The 12,631-nt window shown below is 51.3% G+C and overlaps 1 protein-coding gene across 1 annotated transcript in view; it reads right to left on the minus strand.

Moving 5' to 3' along the window:
* Positions 1-9,337: 9,337 nt before the first annotated feature.
* Abhd8 (abhydrolase domain containing 8) overlaps positions 9,338-12,631 on the minus strand; it is a 6,976-nt gene continuing 3,682 nt past the window's right edge. The window contains exons 3-5 of the mRNA XM_021169933.2: positions 11,017-11,187; positions 10,677-10,893; positions 9,338-10,015 (exon numbers count right to left, since the gene is read on the minus strand). Of these exons, the coding sequence (XP_021025592.1) occupies positions 9,821-10,015; positions 10,677-10,893; positions 11,017-11,187 (583 nt within the window). The 3' untranslated portion in view covers positions 9,338-9,820. The remainder of the gene's footprint in view (positions 10,016-10,676; positions 10,894-11,016; positions 11,188-12,631) is intronic.

The following is a 12,631-nucleotide window of genomic DNA, read 5'->3' on the forward strand; positions in this document are numbered from 1 at the left end:
AGGGTTTCTCTGTATAGCCCTGGCTGTCCTGGAACTCACTTTGTAGACCAGGCTGGCCTCGAACTCAGAAATCCACCTGCCTCTGCCTCCCAAGTGCTAGGATTAAAGGCGTGTGCCACCACACCCAGATGGGTTCTTATTCAGACTCTAGGGCCATGGAAGAGGCCTGTGGCATATCTGTCTAAGAAGCTGGACCCAGTGGCCAGCAGATGGCCCACATGTCTGAAGGCCACTGCAGCAGTAGCCTTGCTTGTTAAGGATGCCGGCAAGTTAAGGGACTGTCATAGGCTTTCTATTCCTGCACAAACATCATGACCAAGAGGCAAGTTGGGGAGGAAAGGGTTTATTCAGCTTACACTTCTATACTGCTGTTCATCACCAAGAAAGTCAGAACTGGAACTCAAGCAGATCAGAAAGCAGGAGCTGATGCAGAAGCCATGGAGGGATGTTCTTTACTGGCTTGCTTCCCCTGGCTTGCTCAGCCTGCTCTTATAGAACCAAGACTATGGAGCCCAGAGATGGTCCCACCCACAGGGGGCCTTTCTTTCCCCCTTGATCACTAATTGAGAAAATGCCTTACAGTTGGATCTCATGGAGGCATTTCCTCAACGGAAGCTCCTTTCTCTGTGATAACTCCAGCTGTGTCAAGTTGACACAAAACTAGCCAGTACAGGGACCTTGGCAAATATTTTGTGCTTCTGAGTGGCCAACATTTGATGTGGGCTGGCCACCAGAGGGGACTTTTGACTTGACTGTAATCTTTGAAGCTAAAGCCGTTGTCTTTCAGGGCAAACCTGGGTCCCACCTGGACCAGTAGCCCTACACAACTGTGTGGCAAGACCTCGTCCAGAATCCACCCCCATGGGTCAAAACGTGGATCCCGCAGCGGAAGCCAGGCTCCCAAGTCCTGGCTCTCCGCACCCAAAAGTGAAATCAAAGGTTCTTCCGGAAATGGAGCCTTTGCCTCAGCCCTCAGCTCCCTCTAAGATCTATCCTGAGATCGAGGGGCCTCCTGAGTGGCCAGAACCTCCTCCTCCCTACCCCTTGCCCCCTCCAGTTCCTGTGCCTCCATGACATCTAGAGGCCGCCCTTGGGGCCAGTGGTGGTGCAGTCGGAGGACCGGGGCAGCTGGGACCCGAATCCGGCGTGCAGAGTCCCTCTGCAGATGAGGTTCCCGACACCACGTCTGCCTTTCCTTTGCGTGCAGTGGGGTCACCTGAGGACCCTCACTCTTTCCAGACTCTTCAGTACTGGCCATTCTCATCAGCTGATCTCTATAATTGGAAATCTAACCATCCTACTTTTTCAGAAAATCCGGCTGGACTAACCAGCCTGGTAGAATCATTAATGTTCTCTCATCAGCCCACTTGGGATGATTGCCAACAGCTTTTGCAGGTTCTTTTCACCACAGAAGAGAAGGAAAGAATTAGAGGCCCGGAAGAACATCCCAGGGACTAACGGGGCCGACCAATTTGCCCAACAAGATAAATGCAGGGTTCCCTCTTGACAGACCCGACTGGGACTACAACATGGCTCAAGGTAGGGAGAGGTTGACAGTTTACTGCTGGGCTCTGATGGCAGGTCTCAAGGGAGTGGCAAGACACCCCACCAATTTGGCAAAGGTAAGAGAAGTAATACAGGGGCCAACAGAGCCCCCATCTGTTTTCCTAGAGAGGTTAATGGAGGCTTACAGACGCTACACTCCCTTTGACCCAACCTCTGAGGGTCAACAAGCCGAGGTAGCTATGGCTTTTATAGGGCAGTCAGCATTAGACATTAAAAGAAAGTTCCAGAGACTGGAAAGGTTACATGCCATGGCTTTACAGGATTTAGAGAGACAGAGAAAGTGTTTAACTGGAGAGAGACCGAGGAAGAAAAGAAAGAGGGAAAAGCACAAGGAAGAAGAAAGGGAAAATAGGGATTGAAGGCAAGAGAGAAACTTAAGCTGGATTCTGGCTGCAGTAGTAGGAGAGTGTGAGGGAAGAGATAGATCTGAAAATAGACGGACAGGGTACCTGGGCACCAGGGAATCTAGACCTGGTGGAAGAAGACCCATTCAGAAAACTTTGGGAAAAGACCAATGTGCATACTGCAAAGAGAAAGGACACTGGGCACGAGAATGCCCTAAGAAGAAGGGGAAGGCCCCTAAAGTCCTGGCTCTAGAGGATGATGATTAGAGGAGACGGGGCTCGGACCCCCTCCCCGAGCCTAGGGTAGCCCTGACGTGGAGGGAACCCCTATGGACTTTCTAGTAGACACTGGAGCAGAACACTACATGTTGAAACAACCATTGGGAAAACTCAAAAACAAACAAACTCATAGTAATTGGAGCCACGGGCCAGAAACAATACCCTTGGACAACTGCATGTACTGTAGACTTAGGCAAGGGACAAGTGAGTCATTCTTTCTTGGTCATCCCTGAGTGTCCCACACTGCTTCTGGGGAGAGACCTTTTTACTAAACTGAAGGCCCAGATCAGATTCACTCAAAAAGGGCAGAGAGTAAGTTGGGAATCTCCTGCCTCCATGATCCTGGCCCTACAACTTGAGGAAGAATATCACCTGCATGAATGTACGAAGCAAGTGGAGGAGTCAGACCTAAGAGACTGGCTGAATGCCTTCCCTAGGCCATGGCCGGAGAGTGGGGGCATAGGGATGGCTGTCAGAGTACCCCCCCCATGGTTGTGGGACTGAAGACGGATGCTACCCCTATAGGGGTGTGGCAATATCCAATGAGCCGCGAGGTTAGGGATGGGGTGTGGTGGCTGAAGACCTCTTTAATAACCATTCTCATTTCTACTTTGATGGGACCTTTTTGCTGCTAACATTTGGCCCGCTGATTCTTAATAGGTTAGTGACTTTGTAAAAGAAAGGATTAGTGCAGTCTGGTTGTTGGTGCTGAGACAACAGTACCAGTCTCTGCAGAACCTTGAAGAGACTGAAGTGCAGTTCTAAGATTAGAACCAGTAACTAGAAGAAGTGGGGAATAAAAGATCCTGACAGAAAGTAAAAAATTATTTAAGCCCCTAGACCTGTGTCCAAAATAACCCCATTGTTCCAGGATGCCAGGTGTTTGCAGGTTTTGCCTTTATAGCCCAAAGCCAGGTGTTTGTGTGTCTATATAAACCCCTTGAGCTCATCGTCGACTCCTCTACCCCTGCGTGGGATACGAGTCATCCCCAGTGCACTGGTCTTTCCTGAATAAACCTCTTGCAGTTTGCATCAAGGTTGTTTCTCGTGAGTGATTTGGGGTGTCGCCTCTCCTGAGTCAGAACGTGGGGGAGTCCTCACGCTGTGGGTCTTTCAATCACATGTCCTTTCATGTGTCTTCTTTAGCAAAACATCCTTTCACCTACAGGTCCCAGCAGAGCAGTATTTGACACAACTGACTTTCCAAAGAAAGCACAAGTCTCCACTTCAGGACACTACATAATCCAGGGGATGCCTGCCCACCCAAAGCCAGCCTTTATCTTTTTTATTTTATTTTATTTTTTTATTTTCTGTGAACTTTTGTTCAGACTTTAAGCCTCCAAAACATGCCCTAGTGTGGTTGGCTGCACCCGTGCAACAGGCCACCATCACAGTACTGACATTTCTATTAATGTCTCCTTAGGAACTTTGGCCCCACAGGAACCTTGCCTCACTTGACTTTCCTGGCTGTAGCTGACTCCTGCCTGCTCTTGCCTTCTTCTCTCCTCATCCTAATTCCCCTCATACACTTCACTTATGCATCCATTGTTTGAAGTCTACCAGGTATCTATGTGACTCATTTTTCCTCCTTCAGCCAAAGTCAGACTGATCTCATCTACACCCGTCTTACTTAGGTTTGCCCTTGTGCTTAGGCACAGTGACCAAGGCAGGTCTTTAAAAAGTAAACATTTAACTGGGGCTGGCTTACAGTTCTAGAGGTTCAGTCCATTCTCATCCTGGCGGGAGGCATGCCGGCAGACACGGTCCTGGAGAAGAAGCCAAAAGGAGACTGGATTTGTTTTACACTGTTTTGTGGGATGGTGGGCTGTGCACAGACAGCTTGGTCTCCAGTTGAGCAAAGGTCTGGAACCCTGGTGACCCAGTGGGTGGTGATTTCTGCCTGCATGGGACAGAAGGTGTTTGTCCATGCCTCCTGGGTCCCTGGTTCCTGTCACAGCTACAGCCTCCCACAGTCCCCTTCCCCTACCAGGGGTATGTGGCTATCAGTCACGTAGGAACAGCACCAAGCCTTCCCACACGCAAATAAGGTTTTCTCGATCTCTCAGACCAAGACAATGAGAAGTGCCTGTTTTCAGGCCCTTGCCTACCCCAAAACTATAAGAATCCTATCTGGAAGGACTAAAGGTGTGTGAGAACTACTCTGTCGCCTGAGCCTTCTGTCCTAAGAGCTGTAACACTTGGGAAGAGGTCTGCTCTCCCGAAACAGCCGCCTGAAGCTCTGCCGCACTCCTCACTGGCTAGTCGGCCTTTCATCAGCCCAGTCTGACCAGACTCAGTGTAGGGAAGCGTGGAGTAGTGGAGTGGCCAAGTATCCTGGAAGGCACAGAGACGGAGGAGGAGGAGCGGGACTGCAGCAGCTGAAGCGACCTCCCCTCCCTGCCCACACTCACTTCCCTTCGCTGGAACTCTCTTGCACCAGGCCGGGCCAATTATCTCCATGGCACACAGGCCCACAGGCATAGCTTGAACATTTAAGACCTCAAAGCCTGCCTCTACAGTGATGAACTTTCTTTTACAAGACCACACCCACTCCAACAAGGCCACACAAATAGTGCCTTTCCCTATGGGCCCAATATTCAAACACACGAGTCTCTGGGGCCAAACCTACTCAAACCAGCACAGCACCCATGGCTCGTAGCATCAATAGCCTGGCCAAATAGGTTATTTCATTTGCTAAATGTTGTTTCCAGCTCAGGTACTCAGCCACGGTTCCACTTCACTGGCTGTTACTACGTCTGTCTGCTAAACTGGGTTTTTTTCCTTCCTCCTTGTTAAAGGTGGAACCCAGGGGCATCTCTAAGACCTTTCACCTGCTCAATTCTTTCTCTTCATCTGACTTTTCCTACGGGTTCCAAGTTCTTGGACCAAAGAAGGCTCTTGGAGTAGATGTGACTTGTGCTCTCTGTCCTTTTGGGCCCTGGGTCTAAGACAGCCCATATCTCCACCTCGTTCTCTCTTTTATCTATGTTATCCACAAATTTACAAGTTGACAGGAAGGATGCTGGCCATGGCTCTCTTTCCCCTTGTGGTCCCTCCTTACACAAGCCACTCCCTTGGCCCCAGTGGTACATCATTTGACATGCCTTTCTAAGCAGAGTGGCCTCTATCTTCATCACATCAGCCACCAGAGCTGTGTTTGGTGATTCTTAAAGGGAAGAAGGGGTGGCGGAGGGTCAGGGGACCAGCACCTGAGATGCCAGCTGTCTCTGTCTCTCCAAGGCAGCTGTCTGCAGCTGTGCCCTAATTACACATAGCCTCTGTGTCTTGGAGGGGCTTGAAGTACACAGGCTTGGAAAGCTGGTGGAATCTATGCAGCTATGGGGGAGCTGCATGCTGGGTAAATCTTTGTAATGATGTCACTCAGGCTCCAGTGTATGACCCTTCACGAGTGACCAATAAATTGGTTCTCAGGGGCAAACTCAGGTGGAATTGGACTTGGGTTTCCTGCTGGGGACTTTAGAAGGAGAGAGAGAGTACAGACTTTTTTTTTTTTTAACCTCATCTCTCAGCAATCATGACAGTGGCCACATGGCTGCTGGAGCAGTCAACCAACAACCTCAGCCCATGTGTGCTACTCTCAGGGCCATGGTGGGTTTCCAGGTCCCAGCTGTTTTCAGGGTGTCCACATGTTCACATGACAGACCTCATCTAGAAGGTACTACACCAACAACCACACACACACAAGGCCCACCAGGGTTCCCTCTGAGGATGTTACACTCTCAGTCATCTTCACAAGATGCATGACCCAGCAACACAGCAGGGAGGGCACCACCCACATGACCAGGGTGAAGTGGCCCCATTGCCCCTGCACATTCTCTGCCCCAGGAGCAGGTATCAAGCGCCTGCAGGCTCTGCATAGCTCCCCTCCAGGATTCATCTTGCCTTTTTGTTGGTGCCTATTCACATGCCAGTTGTGGCTTTTCCTGGGGAGGCACGAATATCATCTTACCCCAGATAAGAAACTAGGGACAAAACAACTTTGTGAGTTCATCCAAGTGAAACTCAGAACCAGTGAGTTTACAAGAGTTATTCATAGGGGTGTGGATGGCATTGGGTTACTTCTGTGGCAGAAATGATGGGAGGCAGCTGCACTGCAGAAATCCAACTTCAGCATGAGTGACAGCTCCCAAAAGCTGAACTCCTGCCCAGGCAGCCTGATCAGTCTTTACTAAATATGTAACTTTGGGGAGAAAGAGGTCACATGAATTCTGTAAATCTCAGGGACCTTTCTGAGATTTGTGAGTTGCTTACTTCCTTAGCTTTCACGAGCCTCTCTCCAGAATGGAAATGTTTAACTAGAAAAATATTGCTGAAGAGATGGCTCAGATGTTAAGAGCACTCACTGTTTTTCCAGACGTTCAATTGCCAGCAACCACATGGTGGCTCACAACCATCTGTAATGGGATCCAATGCCCTCTTCTGGTGTGTCTGAAGACAGCGAGAGCATTACTCGTGTACATTAAATTAAAAAAAAAAAAAGAAAAGAAAAGGAGAAAAAGAAAAAGAAAAAGAAAAATATTGTTACACAACATTGGACCAAACCAGTGCCCACATCAAATATGTAACTGTAGCAAATCTTGTTCCTATACCCCACCAGACTCATTAGAAAATCTGTACTTATGCTCCAAACTGTATCCATACTCAAACTCATCCCTGCATGCACATCAAATACACACATCAAAGTGGACACCCAGGCTTTCACTCCTACTCCTCCAAACTTAAGTGTCCACACCCAACCCCCAATCCCCACCCACAACAAACCTCTTGCCTGCATATCCTACCCTACCATACCCTCACTCAGTCTCTCTCTCTTGCTCTCTCCCTCTCTCGCTCTCTCGCTCTTCTCCCTCTCACTCTCTCTCTCTTGCTCTCTCCCTCTCTCCCTCTCTCGCTCTCTCACTCTTCTCGCTCTATATGAGTGTGTGTTTCTCTCTTGCCCATTTCATCTCTTGGGCGGGGCACTCGACCTTTCCCACTTTAATTCCAGCACTCAGGTGGCAGAGGCAGGCAGATCTCTGAGTTTGAGGTCAGCCTGATCTACACCAGAAACCCTATCTTGAAAACAACCTTTAGTTGTCTGTGCGTGATGGCAGACATCTGCCATTCCAGCATACAGGACACTGAACCAGGAAGAGCTTCATTCAGCTCCAGTCAAGAGAAATTTAACTTATACAGAACCTGAACCACAATAAAGAGGGCAGGAGCCATGGCTCAGGGGCGGAGTCTCTGCCTAGAAATCTTCAGAATGAGGCAGGGGCATGGTTCAGTGGGCATGGTTCAAGGATAGGGATGCTGTCCTCATGGACTATTGCAGCTTGGCAATAGTCAATAGACCAATAGTGGGTCCAGACGGCTCTGGAGACTGTGTTTATTTCCCTCATCAGGCCCTCTGTCCCAAAGCGACCGTAATCCTGCATGCCCCAGCCTTCCCTCCCAGTCTGCCTCAGTATCCTCGGGCTTCCCCCATTCTGCCTCATTGTTTTTTGTTTGTTTGTTTGTTTGTTTTTGGTATTTTGAGACAGGGTTTCTCTGTGTAGCCCTGGCTGTCCTGGAACTCACTCTGTAGACCAGGCTGGCCTAGAACTCAGAAATCTGCCTGCCTCTGCCTCCCAAGTGCTGGGATTAAAGGTGTGCACCACCACTGCCCAGCCCTGCCTCATTGTTTTAACTGCATGTGGGACAGTCTCTAGTGGGCCACATCCTTTTGTGGGTGGAGTCTCCTGTGAGCTCAGATCTGCTCTGTTCAGAAATACAGAATCAAACAGAAGGGGCTGTTGTAGTTGGCCAACTAATCTCTACTCGAATTGCCTGGAAGGCGCTGGGGTGTTCCTCACTATTCACCCCAATGTTCCGGGTTCCCGAATAAAATACACACACCCAGAGGGAGAGGGAGAGGGAGAGGGAGAGGGAGAGGGAGAGGGAGAGGGAGAGGGAGAGGGAGAGGGAGAGGGAGAGGGAGAGGGAGAGGGAGAGGGAGAGGGAGAGGGAGAGAGCCATATTTTTTTAAATATGTTTTTAACAGCTCAACGCTGGGCTACTTCTTAACCTCCGTGCGGCTAGCACACTCTCCTTCAATATTCCTGACTCACCACTTACTAAAATGCTAGGCACTCCAGACCCAGACCTGTAGCCCTGGGCCATGCCCCTGACTCTTACACGATGGTTCTGTGCTCCTCTGTACCTCTCACGTCTGGTTTTTACTACTTTCCCGGCATGGCAGCCCCTCCCCTGTCCCTTGCCCAAGAATCTTAAAAGTACTGCTTTTGTCTCCCTACCCAGCCATTTGCTGCTGGCAACTTTATTTACCAATAAAAACCAACTTGGGACAAGGACCCTCAGTGTCTTATGTATGGACATGTGGATTCTCTTACAATATTCGGGTCCCAATTAACATAAATAGCATTAGACCAAATCCGAAACAAGGGGCTGCTGTGTGGCTAGGGCCTCTCTGCCTGACGTCACCATGATAGTGGGCACATGGGCTGCAGCGCACCCCGCTTGTCCTCCTGCTGAGGGGACAGAGAGCTGCAGCTTCAGGACATGCAGAGCCAAGGCTGTGCTCTGAGAAAGTGAGCAGGAAGCCTGAGTAGCCAGAGGGGCTGGTGCATGACAGCGTGTCCAGTTCTAGCTTTAGCTGGCAGGGTGTGTGTGTGGGGGGGGGGGGTGGCACTTGTGTTCATGACCGAGGACATCCCTCTCTCAGGTCAAGGGTGAACTTTGTGACAGATGGTGCTGTCACAGAGAATAAGGTCCAGGGTGGAGGAAAGCCAGCGGGGACAGCAGAAGCTACTCTAGAACATTCCACTGGCTGGCTGGGCCGGTGGTGGTGCCCACCTTTATCCCAGCACTCAGAAGGCAGAGGCAGGTGACTCTCTGAGTTGGGGGCCAGCCTGGTCTACAGAATGAGTTCCAGGATAGCCAGGGCTACACAGAGAAACCCTGTCTGGGAGTAGGGGTGGGGAACCATTCCACTCTCACCTTGGTATGGTCATACCAGGAAAGCAAACATGGAGGGGGGGGGGGAGGCGAGAGAGGGGGAGAGACAGAGATTGTGCCAGACAGTGCTACGTGCCCATCATCTCAGCCCTCAAGATGCTGAGGCAGGAGAATCACAAATTGGAGGCCAGTTTGGATTGTCTTTTATTTTATTTTATTTTATTTTATTGACTTACAAGTTGCCATATGCGGGGATTTGTGGCTCCGACCCCTCCCTCCTTGGGTGCCTAGCTCCCAGTCCCAAGCAATGGGGATGGCGCGGTGGGGTCTCCCAGGACAGGATAGGAGCCCCTCCCCAGGGTTCTCCTTAGGGCTTCCCGGTGCGGAATGGAGCACAGCGGAGGGGAAGACCGAGTGGGGTGGCAGCCCGCGCGCTGCAGCTTCAGGGACTCAGGGAGGCAGGGAGGGGGCTCTGTACAAGGTCACACCCTTCGGTCACGCGTGGAAAGGGCACCGTAGCTGCCCTGGGCACTGAGTCTCCAACACTGACTGTGCCTGGTTCGCTCTGGGGCATGCCCAGGCCCCGCCCATCGGCATGAGGCCCCGCCCAGCCAGCCCACGCCCAGTCTAAGAGCCTCTACTACTCAAGATCCAGGAGTCCAGGCGGCCGCTGGTCACTTCTCCTCCCCTGGAGCCGGCTCTGGCTGCAGCAGCTGTGGCTTGGGCTTTGGCTCGAGCTTTGGCTCGGCCTCGGGTTCTGGCTCCCACAGCAGGAACTCGTGTAACAGTGTGTTGACCGTTTCAGGACACTCCAGCATCACCATGTGGCTGCCTTCCTCGATGAGCTTGAGAAAGGCCAGCAGCAGGATCTACGGGCACACCGAGAAGTTCCTCCTGCTGTTTACCCTTCAGCCCCACCCAAGAGGATGCCAGGGATGACCTGTCACCCTTCTCTACACTCTCCAGCTATTCTTAACTCAGCCAACACCCATTAAGCGCCTTATAATATGCCCGGGGTTGGACTTCTCAACCTCGGCTCTGCTGACTCTTGGGGTTGGCTTGTAGCTATGGGAGCATCAGCTGTGTTGTAGGGTGCAGGGCAGCCTCCTTGGTCAACCTCAGGAGTGGATGCTAGGGAAGTTCTCTGCCCTCCTCCCCTGCCCACGAATGATTCTAGATGTCTCCAAGATTTGCCCTTGGTGAGCATGCTCCTGCCTTTCCTGAACAGTCCTAAGAATCACAGAGCCACAGCCATTCAGATATCTTAACCAAAGGAAGCTACGTGTCAAAGCCTGCCACTCAAAGACCCCGCCCACCCAGAGCTGTCAGAAAGCCACACCCATCTGGAAAGTTCACACCCACTCAGCCTTGCCCCCACTGGCTCCTTTCTGGAAAACCAAGCTTTCCCACAGGCCAAGCCTACTCAGAATCCATTCTGGCAGGATGGACCACACACACCCCTAAGTCATGCCCAGGCACAGGCACAAGGAGTGTGTATCGGGAGTGGTGTTCAAGAGCCACAGATCCTACCTCAGCCATGCGTTGGTCCTCTTCCACTGGCACAAATTTGTCGTGCATGCCGTGCACCAGCAGCACGGGAACCGTCAGCTCCGCGTGGTAGACCTCGTCGCCTTCAGGCCAATACTGGCCGCTCATCATGGCCCGCAACACGAAGGAGGACACATTGAACGCATTGCCCTCCTTCAGCAGCTGCTTTTCTTTGGCCCCTTGGCGGGCAAAGCCGGCCCTGGGATTCGAAGATGTCATTTGAGCCTGACCACTATGGGACACACCCCAGAGCCAGCCCCTACAGATCAGTAATGCATGGTCACCCCTCCCCTTGCCCAGATCCCAGGGGCAGAGATCTTACTTGAGGAAACTCCAGGCCAGGCAAGGTGACAGGCAGTGCAGGACACATGTGGGCATGTTGAAGATGGAGCAGAGGCTGGGTTCCAGTGCCGTGGGGCCCCCACCGTTAATCATGATCACTTTGTGTACAAGATCTGGGTACTCATGGGCCAGGAAAGTACAGAAGGAGACACTGGGGGCAGGGATGGAAGAATCCGAGTGAGCAGGACACAGACAGTGCTTTTCTCCCACCCTGATCACTAGGCAGGCCCTCAGACACCAATTTCCTGTGCACTCCTGGAGGGGCACCCAGCTGGCTGACCAAGGGGTGTCCCTCCATGAGCAGGTGTGCAGTGCTGAGGATAGAGGGAGGGAGCCCGTGGCTTTGCTCACACTGGGCATGCCCGACCCTTTGGTCTTGAGGCAAGCTCTTAGCAAGCCCATGACAGCCTCCACATAGCCAGAGCTCATGTCCACCCTCAAGTGCTAGGGTTACAGCATACACACCCTGTAAGTTTTGGGGTAGTTCTTGTTAGAAAGAGGATCTCTCGCTTTAGCTTTGACCAGCTTGGAAGTTGCTGTGTAGATCAGGCTGGACTAGATTCTAGAGATGTGCCTGCCTCCCAGGCATGCTTCTGTGTGACTTCTGGCATGGCTGTGACCACTAACACGGTGACCTTGGCTGTCTTGTTACTTTGCTGTGTGGGAATGTGCTCCCTTGAATGGATGCCTGGTAACCTGCATACAGCACTGTCCCATCTGAGACTCACCTATGGTGGCCACACCTTTCTAAACAGCATCTAGGGAGTGCTAGCCACCCTTATGGCTGCAGCTAGACTCTGGAATCTCCTCAGTGGTTCTCCACTAGGAGTGCTTCCACCCAGCATCTGAAGACAGGATGTCATGGCTGCCTTTGTGGGCACGGGAGGCACTCATGGCTACAATCCCTTAGAAGATGTAACCACTGGTACCAGGTAACTACACAGAGAACTACCTACCCCCTCCCCCTTTCTAAAACAGTCTCACTCACTCAATGTATAGTCCTCGCTGGAATGGACTTCATGGAAATCCTCCTGCCCCAGTTCCTGGAGCACTGGATTTACAGGCATGTCCAACCCCATGTGGCTTTTATTTTTGCTTTTGTTAAGACACTAAGTCTCAGTGCTCTGCTGTCCAAGCTGACCTTGAAATTCCAGGGTCAGGGGCTCACCCTGCTCACCCTACATCACCTGGTTAATAGCTTGAAGGCTCCAGATAGAAGGGGTGGAAGGGGAATGGGCCTGACCATTAGACCACACCCCACACACACACATTACACACACACACTACACACATACACACAGAATATGTAATGTTGTCCCACAGTAACCCATAGTTTGGCTGATTATTACATGTTTGTAAAAAAAGTAAACATTTTTTTCAGACAGGCTGTGTTATATAGTCCAGGACAGGCTTGAGAGCATAGCAATGAATGCCCCTGCCTCACACTCCAAAGTGCTGAAATTACAGGCATGACCTACCACGACCAGCTTTTAAAATTTACTTTTTAGGGGCTGGTGAGATGGCTCAGTGGGTAAGAGCACCCGACTGCTCTTCCGAAGGTCCGGAGTTCAAATCCCAGCAACCACATGGTGGCT

Source organism: Mus caroli, chromosome 8, assembly GCF_900094665.2.
Source record: "Mus caroli chromosome 8, CAROLI_EIJ_v1.1, whole genome shotgun sequence".
NCBI lineage: Eukaryota > Metazoa > Chordata > Mammalia > Rodentia > Muridae > Mus > Mus caroli.